Here is a 25,704-nt window from a genome sequence, read left to right as displayed (position 1 = left end):
GGGGAGTCGAGAAAGTGAGAAGATGGTATCCTCTTACCAGCCACAGGGTTTTTGAGGAGTCTGTCCCAGGTGTGAAAGAGGTGCATGTATGGGGGAGACGGATGGGCAAGGGGTGGGTGTCAAGGGCCCCCCCCCAATACACACACAGAGCCTTCCAGCAGATCCCATGGCCTCCTCTGGTTCCCGCTAGAATCAGTCGGAGGAACAAGCCCCAAACCACCCAGACTGACAGGGGTGACTTAAGTGGAAGGTGCTGTGAGCAGGGTCAGCAGTGCCTGGCCGGGGGAGGATGGTACTATTTGGGGACAGGCCCTGCACACGTCCAGGTTGAGGACAGGCCAGAACAACCCCCATCCTCAGGCCATCTCGCTGGGCTGGGGTCCTCACCACTTGGTGGACATGGGCTCATTCCGAGAAAGCCAGACATCACAGCACAGAAAGTGGATCCCCCAGTTTATTGGACAAATGAGAGACAAGAGGCCAGAGAGGCAGGGGAGCAGCCAGCCGCGCTCCTCCAGGGAGGGAGAGCGCCTCTCCCTGGGAGGGGCCAGAAGCCAAGACAGCGGGAGGGAGGGGTCCATTCCCAGGCCGCGCCCCGTCCACTAGGATGTGGTGAGCAGAGGAGCAGCTGTTGGGAATGAGCCGCGTGGTGTATTCTCAGAACACGGGGGAAAGGCCACGGAGGCGCTGTTGTTCTCAGCTGGGGGTGGGGCAGTGACACGTCTGGCGGAGAGAAGGGGCTTCTCTGGCTCTGTCTTGGGGCCACCTAACACCTCCCCAGGCCACAGGAACCGGTGGTGGTGTTGAGCTGGCTGCAGGGGGCGCACAGGCCGGTGCTCACCACCAGGTTCCCGCCACAGGGGGCGCTGCAGACGCTGCCCGCCACCGGCCGGGAGCCGGACACGCAGAGGTCCCCGCAGATGATCCCGCCCCGGGAGCTGCTGACGCCTGCGGGAACAAGGGCAGGGTAGGGAGGTCTGGCTGGCGGCTGCCTCATTTGACTGCCTTCTTTTGGCTTCTCTGATCTGTCCAGCCCTCCAGGGAAGGACACTAAAGTCCTCCAGTTCTAGTTCTGAAGGCTTGGAAGGAACCTTATCCTGGGAGCCCAGGAGCCCTGGGTTCTGGCCCTAGGTCTGCTTTGTGACCTTGGGCAAGTCCCCTCCTCTCTTTGGGCCTCGCCTCCTCACCTATACAAGCTGGGGATCGTACTGACATCTTAGAGGTTCCTTCCTGTGGTGACATATATTCTTTCCCCTCCCAACCCCATTCATGCTGTGAGGTTCTTCCTGCAAGCTAACCTTAGTCTCTCCTGCTGCATGACCAACCTACTCCCATTTACTGGGGGAATTATTGGAAACACTATACACTCACAGCCAGGAAATTCATGTTGCCCAACCTAAAATTTTTTTTTCAGGGCTCAAGATACTTACAGACATTCACAGCTCCAACACCTTCACAGAGCCTGAGTGGGGAAATGGTGAGAAAGGGGAAGAGAAAAGAGGTCAGACGGAGATCCTCAAATTTCCCCTACGTGCTGGAATGGGTCATCTCAGGGCTATTTCTGGCCTATATTTATGCCCTTGTGTAACTTTTAAAAAGTGCCTTTCTGGCAGTTGCAGCCATGCCAGGCCATGCTATTTGGCAAGCAGAGTCTGGGCTGGACTTCAGCTCTCACTTGCCCCTCAGCTGGCTGCCTCTGTGCAGTGCACACCCTGAACAACCATATCTGGCATACCAGGATGGGCTCAGCTTTAGGAAGGGGAAGATTCTCTTGGGCAGTCACATGAGGCCAGAGTCAGAGTTTGGCCAGCGACTCCACCCTAGGACAGGATGACCTCCTAGAAACCAGGCAGGGAGTGGATCTTGGAAGAGTTGAGGGTGGAATAACTTGAGGATGTTCTAAATGGAGAGGCAGGGTGCCTAAGTTCTAGTCCCAGCCGGACCCTGGGCTCTCTGGTGCTCTAGACATCACGGTGGCACTGGCCTTTGTGTTTTCTCTGTCTGCCATGCCCAAGTTCCAGTCCTTCGAGATCCAGGATTCAAAGACCCCACAGTGTAGCTTGGACTAGTTCTTGGGACTGAGACTGGAATATGCAGGAATCAAAGGGGGGCGGATCTATGCAAGTGCGATTCTTGGGGCAACTGGGTCGGGCCCCACCTCTGTTCCTCGCCCTCCAGCAGGCGCCTGTAGGTGGCGATCTCGATGTCCAGGCCCAGCTTGGAGTTCAGCACCTCCTGGTACTCCCTCAGCAGGCAGGCCATGTCCTGCTTGGCCTTCTGCAGGGCCTCCTCCAGCCCGGCCAGCTTGCAGCGGGCGTCGTTGAGGGCCGCCTCGCCCTGCTGCTCGGCCTTGGCCACGGCAGCCTCCAGCTTGGAGTTCTGGGGACCCAGAAGAGAATGAGGTGGGTCAGGGTCCCTGGGTCTCTCTGTCCATTTCCTGCACATGTCCAGTCCTCCTGCCCAGCTAGGAACACCCAGGAACAGGCCTCTCGCCCTCATCACCTGGGTCTCCCTGAGCGACCACAAGCAGGGACTCTAGTCATGCACACGGGCTGGAGGATGAGTGCTGAGATCCACACTGGGCTCACACACCCTGGGTGGGCCCCAAACGACCATTACCTGGCACTTGGCATTCTCGATCTCGGCAGTCAGCCTCTGGATCAGGTGGTTCAGCTCGTTGATCTCCTCCTTGGTGCGGCGCAGGGTCTCCCCGTGCCGGACCACCGTGGCCTTTATCTCCTCACACTGGGGGGAAGCAGAGAGGTTCCTGAGGCTCAGGATGGGACATCCCGCCCATCAGGACACCACAGATGATAGTGCAGGTTGTACAGTGCTCAGCGTGTGCAACCACACATGTCAGCCCTGCCCAGCCACCCCAACCTGAGAGCTCTCTGCCCTTCTCTTACCATCCCTAAAGATCAGAATCCCCTGACAAAAGAAGCCTTGCTAATATATACCTCGCATCCCTCCCACTGCCATGTCTAGGTGGCAGGTGTCCTGTGCCACTCACCTTGGTGCGGTACCAGCTCTCAGCCTCGGCCCGGCTGCGGCTGGCCATGTCGTCATACTGAGCCTTGATCTCAGCCACAATGCTGTCCAGGTTCAGGTCCCGGCTGTTGTCCATCTTGACGATGACCGAGGTGTCCGAGATGTTGGCTTGGAGAACATGGATCTCCTGAGGGGATGGGGTTGGGGAAGAGGCAGAACAACCAAGTTACCTGGGCTTTTCCTCACCCGCCTGATGCTGATGCCTATAATCTGTTTGGCCCATCTGGAGCCAACGTCTCACGCTTGGAGCAGAAGAGCCTCTGATGAAATTACATAACTTTCTGTACAGATAAGAAATCCCTTTTAGAGGAAAATAGCACTACTTCTCAAATGCTGGCTTCTGGGATGATTCAGGCCCATGTGAACCTGGCTTGCTTCCCTCCAGCCAGCATGCTGCCACCCATCCTAGGGGCCCAGGCCCTGTGTCGTGCTGTTTCCCATTCTCCCGGACCGAGCACGTGAAGGAAGGCTATTGGTGGCCGGAGAAAACGGGTTTGACACGGTGCGGTCATCCTTGAGACCACACTCTCCTGCCCCCTACTAATCCTGTCCGTTTTTGGTTCTCCATTCCTCTGCCTCCCTTCCTCCCCACCCTTGATCCCCTCTAGCCCTCTAGCCGTGGCCTGTGTTCTCACGTCAGTAGGCCTTTGGGGGGCTGGGCAAGGGGTCGGGGATGCCCGCCACGGCTGAGAGCCCCCTCACCTCCTCATAGAGTCGCCGCAGGAAGTCGACCTCCTGGGTCAGCACCTCTGCATTGGCCTCCAGATCCGACTTGCGGAGGTAGGCGCAGTCCATGTCCTGTGGGGGGTTCAGGGGTCGTGAGGCCAGCTCCCCTCGGGGCGCTGAGGGCCTGGCCACCCTGCGGCAGGGCAGAGAGGATGGGGTTGCCGGGGACTCAGGGCTGGACCTGGCTCAGTCACTCACCTTCTTTAGAGCCACAAACTCGTTCTCCGCTGTGGTCCGAAGTGTGACTTCCTCTTCATATCTGAGTAGGGCATGAGAACAGGATGGTCTGAGCAGCTCTCGACTTGGCCATGAAGCACACATGCAAACAAGCCTAGTTCCTAGTCCTCCCCCTGCTTGCCCCCTGCCTCTAAGAAACGGGGCGGGACCATGAAGAAATCAGGCTGCGGGTCCAAGCCTACTGTGACACACTGGAGAGCTGAAGCCCCCACTCTCTCATCAGCTCAACTTTTCAGGGGGGCAGGAGGGCAGGGTCTGGAAGCTGTGTGTGCGTGGATGGGGTGTGGGCAGTGGCTGTGTTTCTCACCCAGGTCTCCATTTTCCTTTCTGCTGACCCCTCCCCTTGGCCCTGGCTTTGGTACAGCTAGTGGGACCCCTGTCTGTCATTCCCCTCCTGGGCACAGCCAAGAGGAGGCCAGTCTGTCCCTCCCCCCTGCTCTGTGGCTGAGAGCACTCCTGAAGGAAGCTGACCCCTCGGAACCAGAGTCCGTTAGAGGACCCAGCGTGCACCCTCCCGTCACGTGTCACACTTTGTAACTGAAGGTCTATGCCTGTGACAGTGCCACGCCAGCCTCCCAGCGGCCTAGAAGCCCCACAAGAGCAGGGACTATGTCCACCGCTTGCCCCTGGATCACTAGCATCCAGCCCTGTGTCTGGTGGGCAGCTGGTAGCTGCCCAGAAAGTGTTAGTTGAGAAAGGAGTAAATTTCAGAAGAATGTCCAGGGCTTTGAGGGCTAGACCCAGGGACCAGAGAATATGAATTTTTCTGGGGGCCTAAGAGAAGGGTCTGGTGGATGGAGAAAGGGAGAGAACAGCATTTCCTTGACCTGCTGGTGGGAAGACAAGGTGAGCTCCATCCGCCAGGGGCCGGGATGCACCCACAGACCCGGGTGCCTGGAGGAGGGGCAGAGAGTGCAGATTCCCTCTTATCCCCAGGCAGAGACCTGGCCACAGAGCCGGACACTCCCCTGTGCCGGGAGCTGCCTTCAAGCCCTCTCCCAGGCCAGCCCCTTCCTGTGCTCACCTCTTCTTGTAGCCCTCCAGCACCTCCTGCACGTGGTTGAGCTCCGAGGCCAGCCTCCCGCTGTCGGCCTCCACACACTCGGCCTCCCGCCGCAGCGTCTCGATGTAGCCACTGAACAGCGGCTCCAGGTTGCTGTCGCAGCACTTGCGGTTCTGGTAGAACTGCAGCTTGGTCTCCAGCAGCTTGTTCTGCTGCTCCAGGAAGCGCACCTGCCCCCCAGAGGCAGAGCCTGAGAATCCCTTCTTGCAGGATCAGAGGGCAAGAGGGGTTCTCAGCTCAGGACTGGCCGGCCCCCTACTGTCTGACCAAGTCCTTCCTGGCAGGGCTTATGTCATCTCTCTCAAAACCACACGGGGGCTTAATCAGCTCACCACCTGGAAGTCCTTCCTGAGAGCTAACTTGAGTCTCTTCTAAGGTGATTTACCTGGTGTTATGGAAAGCGCTAAACCATGTTGAGCCCAGACTCTGCCACTGCTTATTAATAATAATGTGTCCTTGGGCACAGCACTTAAATCCTCTGCAGAGTGCTCGCCTGGCTGTGAGGGCTTAACGGGCCCTGGTACGGAAGGGCTCCTGCACGCTGATCAGCTACGAGACTGTCAGGTGTGACTGTCAGAGCGCAAATGAACAGGTTGACCTTTTAGAAAGGCAGACTGTAAAAGTTGAAAAATAAAGTACGTGCCAATTATTGAAACCCTGCAACAACAATGCCATTAGAATGATAGTCACCTGGGGTATTAGCACAGGGTGTTCTGTGTTCCGACCCCTTCATCTCACAGAGGAGAAATTGAAGGCCCAGGGAGGTTCCTGACTGCCTGAGATCTCACAAGGGCGGAGGAAGAACTCAGACTCTGATCTTCTGCCCTGCAGGGGCTGCTTCTTTTACTGTAGTGATTATAGACTAGTGGGCCCAAGGAAGTTCACATCTACCTTCCTGCCACGAGGTTGGCCCACCTGCCCACTGAGGTCTTTTTGTCTAATAACTTTTCCACATCCCTGGTAAGTCCTTTCTTATGCTATCTTTGGTCTCTCATGCTGTTAGGAGTTCCAGAGTTTTTTGCTCCTTCCTGGTGGGTATCTCTCTAGTGTGGCTTCTCCTGAGGTTGGCTCTGGAGTGCTCTCCCGGCCTCGGAACTGCTTCCTAGTGGGAGCCTTCTCCCCCTGACTTCTCGAACCACCACCACATGGTGGTTGCCTGGATTTGGTGGAGAAGACGGCTGCAGACTCAAGCTGAACACTGACATCTGCAGATGGGTTCAACTGCATCTCGACCGCGTACTGCCTGCCTCCCCGTAAGACCCAGGAGAGTGAGGACGGTGTCTATTGCCCACTCCTGGATCCCGAGCCCCAGGCACAGTGGCTTAAACAAACCACTCTGGCCCCTGCTCAGCAGCCAAGTAACCACGTGGTATAGAAACTGCTCTGTGCGATCCGCGAGATTCCTTCCAGGCCGTCTTCCAGGATCACAGTCACTAGCTCTGCCTTTGACATAGGGAGCACCTCCTTGCCATCATTTGGCTTTAAATGCATTGAACACCCACACAGCAGCCCTTTGCTCACAAGGAGATGTAATCTCTCGGCACTAAAGGTTCTGCCCCTAGTTCTGCTTGTGTGTTTTCAGTTTGTCTCCCCCATCAGACTGGCAGCTTCTGATCCTATTCTTGTCTTTCTGTGTCCTAGAGGTATGACTACCTCTCCCTTTGGACTGGGAGCTTCTTTGGGTAAGTGCCCACCTTTGGCTCCACTCTCTGTGCCCAGCCTAAGTCCTGAGCATGGGTTGAGTTCAGGAAGGGTGTGATCAAGGACATCCCCTTTGTCCGTGGGGACCCTGCCTGTCTGGACAGAGGTCGTGTATAGTAACAGTGCTATCAGATTAGGAGCCCCTTCCCTATACGCATGTCTCTGTCTGTCTGTGCCCTGGGTGTGTGTCCATCTCCTCCATCAGACTGGGAACTCACCTGGACCCCACCCCTCCTTCCCCTGACTACCCCTTCAGTGCCTAGCCCAGGAACTGAAGGCTCAGGAAAGGCGTGATCAAGGACACCCACCTTGTCGATGAAGGCAGCGAACCTGTTGTTGAGGCTCTTGATCTGCTCCTTCTCCTCGTGCTTCACGCACTGCGCATTGGGGTCCATCTCCAGGTTGAGGGGCGCCAGGAGGCTCTCGTTGACCGACACGGTGGTGATGCAGGGCGCGCTGGGGCCGCAGATGCCGCCGGAGCGGTATCCGAAGCTGCGGCCGCAGGAGCCGGCGCGGAAGCCCCCGTAGAGGCTGCGGCTGCCGAAGCCCCCGGAGAGGCCGCGGTAGCAGGAGACACCGCGGTAGGGGGCGGCCGTGATGCAGCAGCGGCTGGGCGGGGGCCCGCAGGCCGACGCGCAGCTGAAAGTCCTGGGGCTGAATCCACAGCCCACGGAGCTGAAGCCACAGGTCATGATGGAGGAAGGGAGGTGTCTGAACGGTGGAGAAACTGGCAGAGGACGGAGCCCAAACCCTGTGGTCCCTGGGCTGTGGCCGGCCCTTTTATGCACCAGGGGCAGGTGGCGTTAAAAGGGGCAGCAGAGAGACAATAGCCGCATTTTATTGGCTTGGCATCACCCCGGCCTCCTAAGAGCCAACACAATTGCCTCTTCAGTGTCGCTGTGTCAACAGTCCTTGGCCACAGGCCTGTTTCATCTTCAAAGCCCTTTACAAGCTTCCTCCCTGCCTCTCCCCCTCCCATTGCTGCTGGAAGTGGGGAAGGGCGAAGGGCTTCTAGAAGCATCAGTTGGACTCCATGCTCTGAGTGCAGGCAATGGGTGCAGCGACCTTGGGTAGAGCCTGCCCCCCGAATCCCAGGGGCACACCTGGGCTATGTGCCCTGGACCTATGACCTGGCCTCGGGGTGAAGTGGCTGGCTTGTCCCAAGGAGGGGGCTGTGTCCCAAACAGCCTCCTGTTCTAGGCGTCTTTGCCTTCCTCTGTCTTTCTAGAGCATGTCCCTTTCTTCGTTGTCAATATCAGCCTCTCCTTACCTGTTCCTACCCAGATCCTAGTCAGGGATGGGGTAGGGTAGAGACTAGGAGGGAGCACGGTCTATAGAAATACCGAAGCCATGGAACACCAACAGGGACATGGGAGAAACTGAATTAGAGAGCTCAGGAGAGAATCAGGGTTGTTCTTCAGAGTTCTGGGCATCATTGCTTGTGGAATAGGGGACAGGAGTGGGAGGGTGGAGTACCCCAGAGCTCCAGGGATTAATCAGGGAGGGGGTTTTAAAGAGGCCTGGGGTGTGGTGGGGATAGGGTTGGGAGGAGACGAGACAGGAATCTAGCTCTGATTTGGAGACTAGACTGTGGAATCACTCATTCTCTCCTTCATTCAGTAAATGCTTATTGAGTGGCAACTCTGCACTAGACACTTGCTAGGTTCTGGAAATCCAGCAGAGACCCCAGGTGTTTGGAGGTAGGAGAGGGTGCACATGGGGGAGCCAACATTTGGCCAGTGGGGAAGGGGAGAAGCCGCAGGTGGAGGGAAGGCCCAGTGATGCCCAGGCTGAGTTGGGGTCTGATGTGGGGGTGTGGGAGTTTTTTGGGTTCCCAGCAGAGTCGTTGGACAATGAGTATTGGTGTGTACACCAGGAGGGATGAAACATGCTGGAGTTGAGGGGAGCTCACCAGGGTCCTGAAGTGGCGTCGCTTCTTCCCCTCGGAGGACCCACAGGGTGAGAGGAGGTAGGGGCTCATGTGGCTGTCCCCAAAGCCAAGCTCCCTTAATTTGCCCTCTCATCACTTTGGACTAGGGCACGAGATGGCTTTGATGGGTGGACAGTGGGACCGAGCCAGGAGGCTCCCCTCAGCCAAGCATTGGAGCCCATAAACTCTTCCAAGCGCATGTCTCTTGACTGCCTTTGTACCTGAGGATGACTCCTCTGATGGACCTGTTTCCTGACCAGCCACAACCAAATGCTGCCAGTCTGGGCTAAAATTAGCCTTCCATGCATCCTCCCAGGGCCTCACCTTTTGCCCTCGCTGCTCCCTCTCAGGCTGAGTGGGCCAGTTATATCCCAGAGGGAGGGGAGGGCCTGTCTTTTCTGGGAGGGCAGGTGATGGTGCTGTGGAAATCTGTCAGGGGGCTGAGCAATGTCTATATGGATCCTAAAAAATCCTTAGACTCTTGTGTCCGGGGTGGGAACTCTGGGGGTGTGGGCTCTGGGATAGGGGCTTCTGGTGTGCGAGACACAAGGAGGCAAGGCCTCGGGGCCTGGGGGTGGCTGATTCCAGCTGAACTGCTGGTGAGATTTTGGGTCACGTCCGTGGGAAACATGGCTAGTCAGTACTTTCACACTAAGCCTTTGCTGGGTCAAACATCTGCCAGACATCCAAGAAAGAACCAGGTTGTTCTCTCCTCTCATCTCAGCTGGACCTGATGGGCACCTGGAAGGTTCTCAATGACGTCCAATGATTATGTGAGATTTATTTCTTGACAAAATGCTGACGGATGCAAGGTGGCGAATCGTCCATGAAGCATTTTCCTGTCACCATGCTGGTAATTGCAGCTCCGTCCTCTGACCCTGCTCATCTGTCTCAACCCAGCGGGCTCTGGATCTAGCTGGACTCTTCACTAGGTGTCTCAGTGTAGACGCACCCACCTCCTTGGGTTGGGGGAGCCAGGAGTGTGTCCAGGCTCCTGTCCTTATTGGAGATGTTGGTGGAGTGGACTCTGGAGATGAAAACACCTGGTTTGAAGCCCAGCATTGCCACGTACCAGCATACCAGGACAAATCACGTTTGCCCAGTTTCCTTCCCTGTAGATTCTGAATGCAACCCATACCTTGCTGTGCCTGGGCTGGGAGGTGCTATCCTTGCATGAGCAGAATCAGCCCAGTGGCTTTACAAGGTGATTGTGGCCACCTCAGGGAGTCTTACTCAGAGCACGTGTTTGTAAATGGCCCAGAACATAGGGAATCGCAGACCGGGGGAATCACTTGAAACAGACTTACACAGAAGGAAGCTGACAAAGGGCCGCAGCAGCCGACAGGCTGCTTCCCTCCACGCGGGCTCCAGGCTGGATGGGTTCCCGCCTGGACCAAGTGCTGTAAAGGCTCTGGCTGAGCCCCAGGCTGGCTCAGTCGCCAAGGCCTTGACCTGGGCCGGCCCTGTGCCCAGCTGGCCTAGGTGGGTCTGGGGCTGACTCGTCCCTGCTGCCCGGAATGACCGCTTGTCCTGTCGTGTGGTCCTCTGATTCCTGCCTGTCCCCTTGGGATTGCGACCACCACCTAGCCTCATTCATTGCTGTGTGGTTTTCGGGCGGCCACCTGCCTGTCTGCCTGGCTTCTGACCCACCGATGCTCTGACTTTTGTCGTTTCTTCTTGCTTTAATATCCATGGGCCTTCTAATTTTTTGTCCCCCCTTAGTATATTTTTGGTAAACAACTCTACGATGAACATTCATAAGTACATCTTCATGCACATCTCACTAATTTCTTTAAGGTACATTCCTAGAGGTGGAATTGCTGGGTCCAAGGGGACCGTCCTGGTCCCAGAGGTGCCTGTCTGTTGCCTGTCTGGCCGCAGAAGTGGTATTTTGGGGGAGCGTGCTGCAGTGAAGTAGTAGGATTTGGGAGTCAGGAAATGTGGATGCAAATCCCTCTTCTGACTCTTCCGAGCTGTGTGACAAGTTAGCTCGTCTCTGTGCGCCTCATTTCTGTAAAATGAAGGAGAGTCTCAGCCCTGGGGCCTCTGGGAAGATGAAGAAGATGCAGGGAGGTGGTGCGTGTGGAAGACACTGAAGGCTGAGTGTGCGTGCACTCCTGCCCGGGACAGGGCCCCTGGGCCTTCCCTGTCTTGTTCTCCAACCTGGCTGCCTCCAGTTTTGCCTTCTGGCCTTGAACTCACAACAACCCAGGCCCATGGGCTGGAGCTGGTGAGACGCGGCACCTTCACATACTCCACACCTTCTTATTAAACAAGTACTGTGCACTGCAGGGGACGAGGAGGAATTTAGCACTTGTCCCTGTCCTCAAGGAGCTGACTGCGTAGTCGGCAAGATTTGTAAATAGGCACAAGTTAGATGGACAGAAGATGCAGTGGATTCCCAAGGCAGTTCATGACTGATCATCGGTTGACTGACAGAGTATGTCTCGGCTCAGGGGCTCGGCAGGAGCTCACTGTGAGCTGGTGCAACCAGGGAGCCTTTGTGCGAAAGGTCAACTTGAACTAGGCTTTGAAGGATGGGAAGGGCTGGGAAAGTCGGAAGAACGGAGGCCACGCCCAGTGGAGAATGGCAGAAAAGCACAGGACTATTCAAAGGGAAGTGGACGCGCACTGGTGGAGCTTAGAGGGCGTCGTACCTAAAGGATGAGCTTGGGCACATTCCAGTGAAGACGGGAGCAAGATGAGGACACTTAACATGCTTAGCACCCTGGAACTCCCGGCCAAGAAAAGAAATATGTGTAAGATCAGAAGAGAGAGAACTGATGTTATTTGTAGACAATGGGATCAGCTACATACAAAACCCAACAAAATCAATGAATAAACTGTAGAAATAATGGGATGAGTGTTGCTGCTTAGTTACAAGGTCAACTTAAAAAAAAATCAAAAGTGGTTTTCTATATCAGTGACAACCAATTAGAAAGTAAATAGAAAAATAAAGATGGCATTCCTCAGAGTGATAAAAACAATGACGTAAAATAACAACAAAGTATTCACAAGATCTTTATGGAGAACAATGTAGGACTCTATTACGAAAAACACACAAGAAAATCTGATTCAGTGGAATGATATCATATTCAGGAATAATTTGACCTAATATTCTAAAGATATGAATTCCCTCTAAATTAATTTATAAGTACAATGCAAACCCAATAAAAATTCCAGCTGGATTTCTTTCTTTCTTTTTTTTTTCTTTGAGGAAGCTTGGTCCTGAGCTAACATCTGTTGCCAATCTTCTTCTTTTTTCTTTTTTCTCCCCAAAGCCCCAGTACATAGTTGTATATCCTAGTTGTAAGTCCTTCTAGTTCTTCTGTGTGGGATATGGCCTCAGCATGGCTGGATGAGCAGTGCGTAGGTAGGTCCGCGCCCAGGATCTGAACTGGTGAACCCTGGGCACAAAGCAGAGTGTGCAAACTTAACCACTGTGCCACCGGGCTGGCCCCTGGATTTCTTTTGATGGACTTGATAAAATCAGTCTAAAATTTATATGAAAGAATAAAGTCCATTTGTGGTAAATTCGGTTATGAAAAAGGAAAGCAAAGAGATTGTCTGAGGATTAGAGAGCCACAGTCACAAGAAAGTATAGTATGTGTGCAGGGACAGGTAAGTGGGTCACTGAAACAGAAGAGAGAGCTCGAAACAGGCCCCTTAATATAAGGTCAACTTGGTATTTGACAAAGGAGACAACAAGCAAAGGGCCATTTATTCGGTTGGTGAGATTGGCAAAAACAGACTCGTAGTACGGAAAATGAGGAGCTGGAGTCTGGTTTATACTGCACACCATGGGAGGCCTCAGATGAAAGGAAGGCCTGGACGTGAAAGATAAAACTAGGAAGCAAAGAGAAGAATAGGTAAGAGAATATCCTTGTGCTTGAGTGGCGGGAAAAGACTTCTTAAACCAACCTTAAAAATCAAAACCGCAAGGTAAAAAATTGATTGACATGACCACATCAGAATTAAGAATTCCAGTTCAATGAAAGACTATATAGAAAAAATTAGCAGACAGCTGATAGCCTGGGAAAAGCTTAATATCTGCACTATGTAAGGAACTCCTACAGAGCAACAAGTGAAAGACAGGAAACCCAGTGGAAAGCTGGCCAAAGTCTGCACAGACAGCTCCCGAAAGGGAAAGACCCACCTGCTAAAAGTGCGTGAAGAGAGGCTGACTCTCGCCAGTCCTGAGAAAGATGCAGATGGGAGCAAGGATGTATCTTTCTACCGTCCTGATGGCAAGGATTAGAAAGATGGGTGCTACGAACTACAGGGGGAGGTGGGAGGATGGGAGCCTTTGCGCACGGGGGTGGGAGTGTGGGCTGGTGCAGGCGTTCTGAAAAGCACTGTAGCGTTGTGCAGTGAATTTAGGCCTGAGTAAACCCTACGGCACAGCAACCCCACTCCAGAGAGAAGCGCAGCCCGGCATCTGAGAGCAGTTCTCATTAAGGACAAGACAACTCATCGTGGCATTATTTGTAGCAGAAGGAAGCTGGAGGCAACCTAGATGACTGGAGTTTGGACAGAGATCAGTAAAAGATGATCAATGCATATTATGGAACAGAATGCAGAGGTTAGAGGCAACAAAGTTAATGTGCTTACAAGCAACATAGCGTCAAGTTAAAAAAATGTCAAAACTATACCATGGGGCTGGCCCCGTGGCTTAGTGGTTGGGTGCCCGCGCTCCGCTGCTGGCGGCCCGGGTTCGGATCCCGGGTGCGCAGGACACACGCTTCTCCGGCCATGCTGGGGCCGCGTCCCACATGCAGCAACTAGAAGGATGTGCAGCTATGACATACAGCTATCTACTGGGGCTTTGAGGGAAAAAATAAAATAAAAAAATTAAAAAAAAACAACAAAAAAACCAAAAAAAAACTATACCATGAATGTGAATAAACCATACACACTGTGAAAGCACTGCTACTTACTGTACAGTGATGAGGACTTATGTGGGGCAACATCACATGCATTATAGTGGGTGCCTTGGGGAGGAGAGTGGGGAGGGATGAGAAATGACAGGGACAGAGGAATAAAACAGAGAGGGGGCCTCTGGGGGCAGATGGGACACTGTACCAAGAACTGTGGTGCGGTGGATCAACTCTCTGCAGGAGAAAAATCGAAAATAAAATAAAGGCAGTGGGAGGAATCTATGAGATGAGCTAGAGGGCTTCACTGGGGCAGCCTGAGGACTGGGCTGAGGAGCCCTAGGGTGTCTTCGGCTGAGCCTTCAGTGCCTGGGGAAATGTGTCTCAGAAGCAGATTTTTAGGGAGCTAAAGCTATCAAGGCACTGTTTGGACCAGAGGAGGGAACACTGTACGCAAGATCTGTTAGGAACTTCACACATGGTGGCTGCAGGCTGCCCAGGGAGGGTGCACCACTGGGTGCTGAGCACTCGGAGGGAAGCCACTGGGCAGTCAAAAATCCAGGCAGGGAAGGGGCCGGCCCGGTGGTGTAGTGGTTAAGTGTGTGCGCTCCGCTGCGGTGGCCTGGGATTCGCAGGTTCGGATCCCAGGCGTGCACCAACGCACCGCTTGTCAAGCTATGCTGTGGCGGCATCCCATATAAAGTAGAGGAAGACGGGCACGGATGTTAGCCCGGGGCCGATCTTCCTTAGCAAAAAGAGGAGGATTGGCAACAGATGTTAGCTCAGGGCTGGTCTTCCTCACACATGCACACCCACACACACACACATACGTGTGCGCACACACACACAAATCCAGGCAGGGAAGAGCCAAGCCACACTTTGTGTCTATCAAGCTGGGAAGTCTTCCTGGAGGAAAAGGGCTTTTCAGGATGAGGATATTGGGTGCCTTCTGCAGCCGGGATAGGGTGCCCTGGTGCCCTCTAGTGGGAACAACGTGGCAGTCCTGGCAGTCTAGGAGCATCTTTTCGAAGGCACCTCTGCAGCAGAGGTGACTCACGCGGCCTCATGGGCTTCAGAGCCGCAGAGCTCAGGGTTTTGGTCTGTGAAATGGGTTGCACCGCACGCGGGTGTGATTCAGCTGGATGAGCTCCTGGAAAAAGGCAGGAAAGGGGTAATTAGAAGTGTTTCTGGGCCAAGTATTCTGCCTGTTTGTCTCCTGAAATTTCTCCTCTCTGGCAAGTCTTCCGAGCTGTAGGAGTTGGGGAATCTGGAGGGCGCCACGTCCCACCGCACCCTGCAGTGGGCTAGCTGCCTCCCTTTCTCAAGGGCCAGGTTGGGCAGCCCTGGAAGTGGCCCTTAAGTAGAGCCCCAAGCCGACTCCCGTGTCATGTCAGCCCACTGGGGGTCCTCCACCTCTCTGGGCACCCCACGGCATCAGCCATGTCCCCCAGCAGCCTCGCTCAGCGCCTGTGGGCACAGCTGCCTCACATGTCCCCTCCACCATTCCCCCACCCCAAGACAGACACAACACCCTCTCTTCTTCAGGACTCCTCACAGGGCTGGGTGTCAGGGCCCCAGGCACCCTTGATGCCCGCTGGGTGCTATCTTGGCCAGCAGTATCCCTCCGGAAGCTGTGAGGGGCCTCAGACTGGTCACTCTTCCTCCTGTGTGGTCTGAGCAGCAGAGAGCAAGGGTGGCCGTGACTCTGGACACCGTGTGTCCGTGAGTGCTGCCTGAGGGTGCGGGAGCTCCTTGAGACAGAAAACTGAGCTGCCTCGCCGAGCCCTGCCCAGACGACAGATTCACGAGTAAACCAAATGCTGGTTTCAAAGCTGCTATGTTTCGGGCGGTTTATTACACAGCCACAGTTACTGGAACAGATGCTGTGGCTGGATTCCATAATTCGCAACCACTCTTGATTACTAGAATCGTCTTATTCCAGAATTTAAGACATTCTAAATTCATTGTAAAACCTCCGTTTTAAGTTCTGATCAAACCCTTCCTCTCTCCCCACCCCTGAACCCCTCCCCTGACGCCCAGCTAGGCTGCTCACAGCCCTAATGACAGGCTTAGCTCAGCGGGGCGGGGTCTTGTCATCACACACTCCCATCTCCTTCGTTTTTGAGCTTTTCAGCCTATGTTGCATCGAGGGAGGGATTATCAAGCAAGGCTCTGCCTAGGTGACAGCTTGTGGGGGCGGCAGGCTTGGTGGCTGCCTCTAAAGTAAGACAGTGGCCCCACAGAGGCCGTTGGAGGACTGATTCCTGTGAGGCTCCCCAACACTGGTGCTGCCCTGCAACGTTTGGCCGCCTCTTGCCCTCTTTGCTTCTCGGCGCTGGCAGGACTGTGACCCTCCATCTCAGCTGTCCTCCCAGACCATCTCTATGGCCTGTGCCTGTGAGGGGTGGTCGCTGGGCCAATGTGTAGCTCTCTTTGAACTTGGGGGACTAACATCATTTTGTGCTCAGCTTTGGGACTTGGCTGCCATTCTGGGACCACAGGAAGAATCCACTGGATCTCCCATTCCTCACACAACACCACAATGAACACCTTAGTTTATTGTACATTTTCCTCACAGCTTTTTAGTGGCTACTTCACCCTAGAAATCAGAAGAGCCTGTGTCTCCCTCCCCTGCCAGATGCAGGAAACTCGGAGCTGTTCCCCTGCCCCCTCCTTCTTCCCTGGTGATGTACACGCTCTTCTGACAACCCCACGTCCCAGAGACCCTGCTCCTGCCTCCCCCCGCCTAGGGTGTATCTGCGTCTCTGCCCTTCGTGTCCTGGTTCCAGCTTCTTACTCTGCACTGGGCTGGCTGTCCTCGCCCCAGTTCCGTATGTCTCACGTAGCTTGAAAGCATATTAGAAGCAGGGATGTAATCCACAGGCAGGAACCTTCTGCTGATCTGGAAGCGTGAGGGAAAGAGTTGTTACACTTAGTGAAATTTTAAATACTTGAAGTTTGACCCAAAACTTCTCTGTGTATGGAAATATTACTAAAGTTTATTACTGACTTTCCTGCTGCATTCAAGTGCATCGAATGTGATGTGGATTTGATTCAGTGGCTGAGGGTGCCAGGGACCACGGTGCAGCCCCTCCTTCCACAGAATGGGAAACGGCTCAGAGAGGGTAAGCGGCTGTCCTCATGCCCCATGGCCAGCTCACAGCTGAGATGGGTCCAGAAACCCAAGCTCCTGGCTGTGAGGCCGGCGCTCTCTCCTTGATGTGTCATGGCCTCATTGTCACATCAGCCAGTAGAAGATCCACCGTGTTCCTTGGTGCAGCCTCACTGAGTGGGACGGTGTTTCACATCCGAATTTAACATGACCTGCACAGCGGCCCCGAGTTTCTGCTGCACACCAGAGATGGTGTGATGTGTGGAATGATTGGTACCCGCTCCCAAGGACTTCATTGTCTGTGTTATTTTTCCGGGACACATTGGCTTGAGATGCCCCAGGGACCCCAGGGGGGAAATAACAGCAGATATGACCGTTTATTGAGTGTTCAGGATGTGCACTCACCATGCTAAGTGCATTGCACGCCTGTCTCAGTGAATTTCCTCCACAAGCTGAGGTGCTGTGGGGGTGTGTCTTGACACGGGGCCTGGCGGTGGCTGTGCTGCTCAGGGAAGGGCGGTTGGCTCGCTCTTTGCCACTCCATCATCATCTTCCTTATTCCTGATGCAAAACTGTGCCTCACATGGCCAGATGGCTTTAGGCTTGGCTTCCAGGGAGGCAGAGGCCACCTTACATCAGGCGCTGAGTTGGAAAGCTTTCCACAGAGGTGTTAAAGTGACAACCATCATCCTAGCGACATGTGGGGGACGTGTTGAGTGCTTGTCACTAAGTGGGGAAGAGAGGCAACTGAAGACTCCTTGTCTCTGCCCAAGTCACTTACTCTCACGTCCTGCTTCCTCTGGACTGTCAGTCACTGTGGTGGGGGGCTCAGGAGACCGGCCCTGGGTACCAGGCAGACCCGGCTCTTCTAGTGCCCACTGTTCGACCTTAGCCAGCCCATTTAGCTGAGCCTTACCTCTCCAGTGAGAATAACACATCTTCTGGGCACTGTTCTTAGTGCTGGTCCAGATAGTTCTAGGTCTCTCCCATTCCGGGCTTGTGGCAGGATAGCCTGTCCTTGGCCCTCGGTGCGACTGGTTCCAGCCAGTAAGCTGTGAGCGAAAGCGATGTGGCCACTTCAGGTCTAGACAAGGCATTGTCAGTGCCACGCCCTCCAGACCTTTCTGTCCCTCCGCCACAGCAATTGGAACTGTTCCAGGTGGCAGTTACTCCGTCAGTGTCCTGGAGTCAGTTTATTAAGAAGCAGAGTCCTCAGCCAACCGTGGCGGACGCGTAGAGTGAGTCAGAAGTAAAATGCTGTTGTTTTAAGCCACGGAGATTTTGGGGCTGTTCGTTGCCACCAAGTAGCCTGGACGATCCTGGCTGACGCCTTCCTACGTGAGGATGTGGGGAAGATTGAAGGGGCTAAGACATGGAAAACACTGAGTACATTCTGCCCATTGCAAACACTTGATGCGGGGTAGTGTTTTCTATTTTTCTCCAACCTGATAGCCGGTGGGCATCTCAACCACAGCACATCCACAGCTGAGCCCAGGCCCCCACCCACCCAGGCCAAACCTGTGCTTCTCCCTGCTCCCTCTGCAGTGAGACTGGCACCACCTTCTTGCTTCCTGCACAGGCGGCCAACCTGAGAATCATCATCTTGGCTCCTTTCCTCTCCTCTACATCCAATAAATCAACAGCCCTTCTAATACCTACCGGTTCTTTCCATCTCCTTTTCTCCAACACTCTTTTAGCTCAGGCCAGTGCTATCTCTCATTTCATTTCATGAGATAGCTGCCAATTGGATTTTCTGCCTTTTATTATACTCCCACAATCTGTTCTTCACCCCGCTACCTAGTTGACCTGATCATACATCCAGTTACCTTCCTCACACCCATTCATCCATTCATTCATCACCATCCATCCCAACCCACCCACTCCTGGATGTCACCATCAGATGACAATTCTTCACTGCTGACAGGACAAAGTCTAAACTCCTGGGCATGGCACACAGGTCTTCGTGTCTTGGCCCTGCCTGTGTTTCCAAACTCACTTCTCATCACTCCACAGGGAACCCCCTATGCTCCAGCCATGCTCAACTAGCTGCTCTCCCCTGATTGGGTCATTCTCGCTCGTGCCTCCATGCCTTTGTACACACTATCCCCAGACACTGGATAAGTCATTGTTGAATGAATGGTGAGTGGATGAGGCCAGGCCAGGGATGCATGGACAGAGGAGGAAGATGGGTATTCAGTAGCCACGATGCTGCCCCTAAGTCACAGAGCATCAGCTTGCATGGCCGTGAAACCCTTGCCACACACGTTCAGGTGCTAGGGAGGGGCTTGCAGCCAAAGATGAACGCCAGGCAGAGCACCTGGACCGGGTGGAAGCAGGGCTCACTCCGCGGCTGTGTTCTCTGCTGACAGGAGCCTCTCCACTCCAGCCCTGGAGGTTTTCTGGCTAAAGAATCTGGCCAAGAATTGCCAACTTCCCTTCAGGAGCTGAGCATAGGAGAAGGTTCAAGCTGAGATTTTTTTGGACACCCTCATAATGTTGGTGATGTCGCTAAGAAATCCAAGCATCTTTAAGCTGGAGACAAAACAGAATGACCAAATGGTACATCCCCCTCCTCTCTTAGGTCCTAGAATAGAAGATCCAGCATCCTATACCCACAGGCTTGCTCTGTCTATGCCAGGCGAGTGGACAGTTGCAACATTTATCAGAACCCGTGTCCCTGAATAACTGTGTGGACAGCTGTGCTACTGATCAGTTTACGAGTGAGCAACGAATAAACTTCTATTGTATTTGAGCCATTTGGTGATGTATGGGGCAGGGTGGGGGTGCAGTGGGACTGGTCCACCTAGGTGTAGGCCAAAGGGATGTGCTTTTTTGTAGGGAATTTAAAAACAATAATAAAACTGACTAAAAATCAGTTTGTTTTTATTATCACCAAGCGTGAGCAATTCTAAACAATGTCAGTGACAAGATACTCGCTCCCACCAGAGCACAGTGCTCCTCCTCCTCTGTCCCCCGCCCTGGTGATATATCACGGGAGCCATCACACATTTTTTCCCAGCAGTTGGCTTTCATCGCAATACAGGAATACCGGAATGCACTTAGTAATCCTGGAAGGTCTGCCTGCCCTGTACTAAGGCCCGTCTGGGGAAAGAGGTCCCCCACGCTTGTCTCTGTGCCCTGTGACCCTGGCTGTAAGATTAAGCCAGAAATTTGTAGATGGGCCAAAGCTCCCCAGGCCCAACCTGGATATAGGGGATCAAGCCAGGCTCGATGAGAGACTCCACCCAACAGGGGTGTTCTGTACGGGATGATGAACTAGCCTAACCCAGCTCTCTCTCTTTGGGAATAGACATGCGAGGCCCCCTTGGGGAATGCAGCAGGAGCCACTCCTGAGATGACAGCACGCCTGGGTCACCAGAGATTCTGCTGGTCCTGAACAGTGAGAGGCCTGCAGTGACTCGATGCTGCTGCTGAGATGGTGCCTAGGTGTCCGTTAGCCTCCTAGGCACCCTCATCTCCTAAACTGCTGAGACACACATCCCCGTTGAATCCTAAACAAGCACAATGGATATAGGGAATTAACCAAGTCAACATGGAGTATTAACAAAGGGAGATGATTGTAAATTCCCAGATCGTTGGGATGGAACACGTGACTTAAGGGACAGCTGACTTTATGCAGAAGAAACAGCTTTAATGTGTGGGGAAAGAAGTGTCCCACTGTGAAGAAGATGTTTGAAAGGCCCATGGAGTCAAGGAAGGAAGCAGTTAAATGAGGAGAAAAGGAAAGAGGAAAAGAAGCAAAACTGGATGGAACCAACCACCTCATCAGAGGATAGAGAAGATGCTTGAGAACACAGACTGTTAAGATGTGATTATCATTGAGTGAAGAGTTTCATGAATTGGACACCTGCCAGATGTCTGAACACAGATGCTAAGAGCAGAGCATCTGTGATTTTTGGAGTCCCTCCTCAAAGATTCTGTCTCCCGGGGGGCAGAGGCAACCAGGAGACCCACGCCTTCCAGATCCAGGAAGCCCTGGTTGGTGATGTGACAGTAAACAAACCCAGGAGAAAGGGACCTTGTTCTTTGCTATTCCACAATAGCAACAATGAACATATTTGAACACATTCACCATTTACCAAGACTCTAGAAAAGTATATCTTAAAATTAAATTTCAGGAAATTATTGATACGCACATGTACTCAGAGACTCTAAGAAGGAATATAAAATGAAATTCTGATAATACTGTCACAGATAATTTTAATGAAACAAGACGGAGCTAGGCATTCAAGGAAATCAATGTTGCTAAGGAGGTATGTGAACCCAGATTTTAAAAGGCTACTTTCACAACAGTTTGAAGGTGAGTCACATAATTTTAATTCCAAAGACAACAAAGTAAGTTTGCTTTTATTTTCCCCAAGCAATGCTTGGGACCAGGAGCAGCTCAGGTGCACATGGGTAAGGAATGGGACATGGTGAGGAATAGGCCCGTTGGCTGGGGAAGAGGGGAGCATTAACAGAGGAGAGAAGCAAAGGCAGGCATCTGGGCCTGGTTTGCTTCTCCCCTCCCCGTCAGGGTGTCACTCTTCCCCCTGGACAAGCAGGAGACAGTTGTAAGGTGAGAGATGAAGGTCAGAGCCCTGATGGCAAGGTTGCATGTCAACGCTTTAAATGCCTTGGGCTCGGATAATGTCACATTCTGGGAGACTGAAAGATGTTATAGAAATGATGGGGAACGGTAGTCAGAAACCTTGGAGCTTGGGGAACAAATGGGGGCCTTGAGGTCGGAGAGATGGTCTCCTGATTGTCTCACCTGGGAAGACGGCACTTTTGGAAATGATGCAATGGCTCACTTGCTGTACGAAGGACAATTCTGCAGCAGGTTGTTGCAGGCAGGGTGGGCATTACACACGAGGGAAAGCGCAGTCTGAGCTTGGCCATCCCCCCTCTGCATCAGGACCAAGTCTGTGTAGACAGAAACGTGGGACAAAGGAGGTACTGAGCAGATTTGATGATGATGGCAGGAAATCGACACCCAGATAACTTACCTGCAGATCAATGCTGATCCTCATGCTTTCCCCTCACTCCCCAGCGCTCCCTATCCTCCTTCAGACCCCATTCCACCCAGTTATTTCACTTTCCCCAGAAGGGCTTCCAAGAATGATGCCAACTCTTTACGGTGTTCTGTGCCATGGAGATTTGTACCGGGGGCTGCAAACAAAACAAAACTGTTCTTACAGTTATACCTCCTGGCCAGACTGCCACGTCTGAGTAGACTGGTGGAGACAATGACTGTGCCAAGACTCCCAGAAAAGGGGGCATGAAAAGAGGTTCTATAGACCCATGTGTCGGGCTAAGAATTGATGAAGTGATGTATATCTATGTCAGTCTGTCCGTCTGTCTGTCCGTCTGTCTGTCCGTCTATCTATCTATCTATCTATCTATCTATCTATCTATCTATCTATCTATCTATCTATCTGTTGTTAGTGCCATCGGGACAATTCCGTGTCCTAGCGCCCCTGTGTACGCAGAGCAGAACCCTGCTTGGTCTTTTTGCACCATCCTCTCACTTCCGGCACTCTATCAGACCATGCTTCGCTGCTATTCACAGGGTTTTCATGGCCAACTCTTTTGGAAGTGCGTGGCCAGATCCTTCTTCCTAGTCTGTCTAGTCTGGAAGCTCCACTCAAACCTGTCCACCATGGGTGACCCTGCTGGTATTTGAAATCCCAGTGGCATAGCTTTCAGCATCACAGCAACCCGCAGCCACCACAGCATGACAACTGACAGACGGTGGCATGGTTCCCTGACAGGGAAATGAACCCGGGCCGTGACAGTGGGAGTGCTGACTATTAACCACTAGACCACCAGGATTATCTGTCTGTCTATCTGTCTATCTATCTGTCTGTCTGTCTATCTATCTATCTATATATCTATCTATCTATCATCTATCTATCTATCTACCATCTATCTATATCTATCAATCATCTTTCTAGTGTACTTAGCACGGGCCAGTGAAATGATGGATGGTAAAGAATTTCCAACAAAAAGGGACTCCATGGCTCCCCTAGGAAATGTTGAAAGTCAGCTAGTCTGACCCTTGCATGTTCTGTTGAGAACACTGGGGACCAGAGAGGGCTGGTGACTCGTGCCAGGCCGCCACGTCAGCAGAGCCAGGACGAGCACTTGGGGCGTGGCCTTGGCATTCTCCTCACTGCACTGCTGCTTTTCTTTGTTTCGGAGACAAGTCGAACCCTCAAGAAGCCGTGGAGGCATCCTTGGCTCCTCCCCTTCTCTCACATCCCAAATCCAATCTGTCAAGAAATCTGGTGGGCTCTTCCTTCAGATTCCATCCAAAGCTGGTCACTTTCCACACCCTCCAGGACTTCCTCCCTGGCACAAGCCTCCCCTGTCTCCCCAGGATTCCTGCAAGACCCTCCTGCGCCTTCTCCCTCTTTTCTCTGCCGCCTGCCCTGCAGTCTGTTTTCCCGGCAGCTGTCACATCACAGTGATCATTTAACACGTCAACTCACGTCCGCCCTCTGCACAAAGCCCCTGAAGCTCCACGCTGCACTCCGTGGGAGCTGAGGTCCTCACGGTACTCCCCTGGCCTCCACGGTCCTCGTGGAGAGCCTCCCTCCCCGTGTCCCCCGAACTTGCCCACACTCAGAACTCTCTCTCTCACTGCTCAAACCACACTGCCTCCTTGCTCCTGGTGGGTGCACACCAGGCCTGTTCTCTCCTTGGGCCTTTGCGCTATCTCCTTCCTCCACCCACATGCCTCGTCCCTTTACCGCCTCAAAATCTTTGCTCAATGTCACCTTCTCAGTGCAGCCACTCAGACCACCCTGTTGAAATTGGACCCCATCTTTCTCCCAGCTCTCCTGAGTTGCCTTACCTTGTTCTATTTCTTCTTTCCATAACCCTTATCACCATCTAATATATAATTTATTCATTCATTAAGTTTATTGTCGATCTCTCCCACTGGAATGGAAACCCACAAAAGTGTACATCTTTGCGTGTTTTGTTCATGGATGTCTCCCGAGCTCACAGAATGGAGCCTGGCACATAGTAGGTACTCAGTAAATTCTTGCCGAATGAAAGAAACAGACCAGCGTGAGACAGGCCCCTTCCAGAGCATCAGTTTTGAATTCCGGTTTCTATTTTGCTTCGCTGTTCCACGTGTCCACCATAGAGGCGCTCTCTCGCCTTCTAGCACACTCAGCTCTGCTCCCCTCCAGGGAGGGCTGGTGGGGGGTCGTGCTTCTGTGGCACAAGGGGCGAGGCAGCCGTGTGGCCACAAGAGCAAAAGACCGGAAGCGGTTGTTTCTGCAGGAATTTGGCTTACAGGGTGTCTCCCCAGCACCCCCTGAAGTGGTTCATCCTTGGAGCTCGGTCCTCCAGATGCAGAAGCAGTACCCTCATCTCAGACCTGATCTCCCTGGCCGGGCCTGCTCCCTCTGGATCCATCCCTGCTCTCCCCACATGGGGTGTGATTCTGTCCTCCTGTCTTCCTGCTGTGAGGGGTGTGTGCGTGTATGTGTGTGAGAGAGAGAGAGAGAGAGAGAGGGAAGGAGGGAGAGAGAGAGCAGGAAGCCCTCCGTTCTCTCTTCTTCCTTCTGGCTCTTTTCTTATGCCCCCTCACCTAGCCTGTTTCCTGAAGAGGGGGTTCTGGAAGATTATTTCTTGTTCTTGTCTTCCTGCACAGAGATGCTCCATAACGAGAGCTTTACTCAAGGGCCTGGGGAGCTGGGGGCTGTGGCGTCATCATATTCGGGGCTGCCAATGGAGCTTTATCAAAAAGGCAGGCGCTTTCCCCATTGGGTCCCGTTTCTATCCTGCTCTTCTGGGCATGACACAGAGGCACCCTAGAAGATGGGGGTGGGAGCCGGGGGTGAGCAGCCCTGGCTGAGGGCCTCGGTTTTGCAGGGATCTCATGGATTGGTCATTTCTCTGGTTGTCAGGCTTACGTGGTAGCTCTGCCTGGCACTCCTGTCTCTGTCTCTCTGCCAGCTCTTACCATCCTCTAGGACCTGCCGCAGGTCTCACCTCCTTTGTGACCTCTGCCTGCCATGGGTGAGTGGCCTCCTCGCAGGCCCAGCGTACTCCTTGTACCCTGTCAGCCGTCTTTCCTTCTTTTGCTGTGGATATTTCCTGCCTCTGTGGGTCCCCACTTGAGGTCCAGGGTCCTTGAGGATAAACTGTCCACTGGCTTGATTTCCCGCAGCATCTAGATCAGGGCCTTCCTCTGGGTGGACCTCAGCACTTGCCTGTCAATGAAGCCACCTCCTCCAGGACAGCTCCCCGAGCCTGGCTCCTGGGCCTGGCGCACAGGGCGGGGTCAACCGGTATTTGTGGACTAGATGAGGAAGCCCTCCAGACACTGGCCATTCCCTACTGTGTGCCGTCTATTCTATTCAAGCAATGCTTTGAGGACCCACTAAGTGCTGGTTTCCATGGAGATGTAAGAGTAGAGAATACATCGTTTATGAATCCAGGGGACAGGACCATCTCCAGTAACTCTTCTGTAAGACGGGATGTAATTAAGAGCGATAACAGGCAGAGCTTGAAGAGGCTCACTGCACATGTGCTCACCCCGGAAGGCTGAGCCTTAGGGGAGAAACACAGGATCTGCCTGGAAGGACAGGCTGGTGGGACCTTGGTGGGACATGGGACCCTTCGAGCTTCATGTGCTGGCCCCAGCCTCCCCTTGCCTACGTGGGATAATGATCCCAGGTCTGCTTTCAGGGCGGGAGGGGAAGTAGGGACTGAACAGATGTGTCCAGGCCTGTGGGGTTGGGAAGGCAGGGGACAGGCTTGTGTGGAGCAGGGTCTTCTTGATACACCTATTAAAAGGGGCAAGTTTCAGCTTTCCTCTCGGTCTGCCTAGCGGGAGTTTCCCACGCTCGTAAAGGGCATTAATAACTTTCTCCTGCCTTTTATGTTGTCGGGAGGCCTGTTGTCTGCCAGATAAAAGGCAGGGGCAGTAACACGTCTCCCGGGTGAGACCCGTGTCCTTTAGTCCTCTCCACTTCCCCTGCAGAGCAGCGGC

The 25,704-nt window shown here is 53.5% G+C and overlaps 1 protein-coding gene across 1 annotated transcript; it reads right to left on the bottom strand.

Moving 5' to 3' along the window:
- Nucleotides 1-484: 484 nt before the first annotated feature.
- On the bottom strand, nucleotides 485-7,467 carry LOC131416064 (keratin, type II microfibrillar, component 7C). Its single transcript, XM_058558185.1, has 9 exons — nucleotides 7,084-7,467; nucleotides 5,036-5,244; nucleotides 3,973-4,033; nucleotides 3,751-3,846; nucleotides 3,011-3,175; nucleotides 2,620-2,745; nucleotides 2,159-2,379; nucleotides 1,431-1,462; nucleotides 485-948 (listed from the first exon to the last, which is right to left on the bottom strand). The coding sequence occupies exons 1-9, from the start codon at nucleotides 7,465-7,467 to the stop codon at nucleotides 767-769; spliced, it is 1,476 nt and encodes a 491-aa protein (XP_058414168.1). The 3' UTR covers nucleotides 485-766.
- Between the last annotated feature and the right edge of the window lie 18,237 nt (nucleotides 7,468-25,704).

Source organism: Diceros bicornis, chromosome 17 (assembly GCF_020826845.1).
Source record: "Diceros bicornis minor isolate mBicDic1 chromosome 17, mDicBic1.mat.cur, whole genome shotgun sequence".
In the NCBI taxonomy this organism is placed as follows: Eukaryota; Metazoa; Chordata; class Mammalia; order Perissodactyla; family Rhinocerotidae; genus Diceros; species Diceros bicornis.
The sequence above is the reverse complement of the archived record's forward strand: the minus strand, read 5'-3'. Positions and strand labels throughout refer to the sequence as shown.

Excerpts from the sequence above, each read along its gene's own strand:
- LOC131416064 (XM_058558185.1), bottom strand. The coding sequence starts at position 7,467 with ATGACCTGTGGCTTCAGCTCCGTGGGCTGTGGATTCAGCCCCAGGACT. Across the intron at positions 5,245-7,083 it reads TCGCTGCCTTCATCGACAAG|GTGCGCTTCCTGGAGCAGCA; the intron begins GTGGGTGTCCTT and ends TCTGGGGGGCAG. Across the intron at positions 3,847-3,972 it reads AGTTTGTGGCTCTAAAGAAG|GACATGGACTGCGCCTACCT; the intron begins GTGAGTGACTGA and ends AACCCCCCACAG.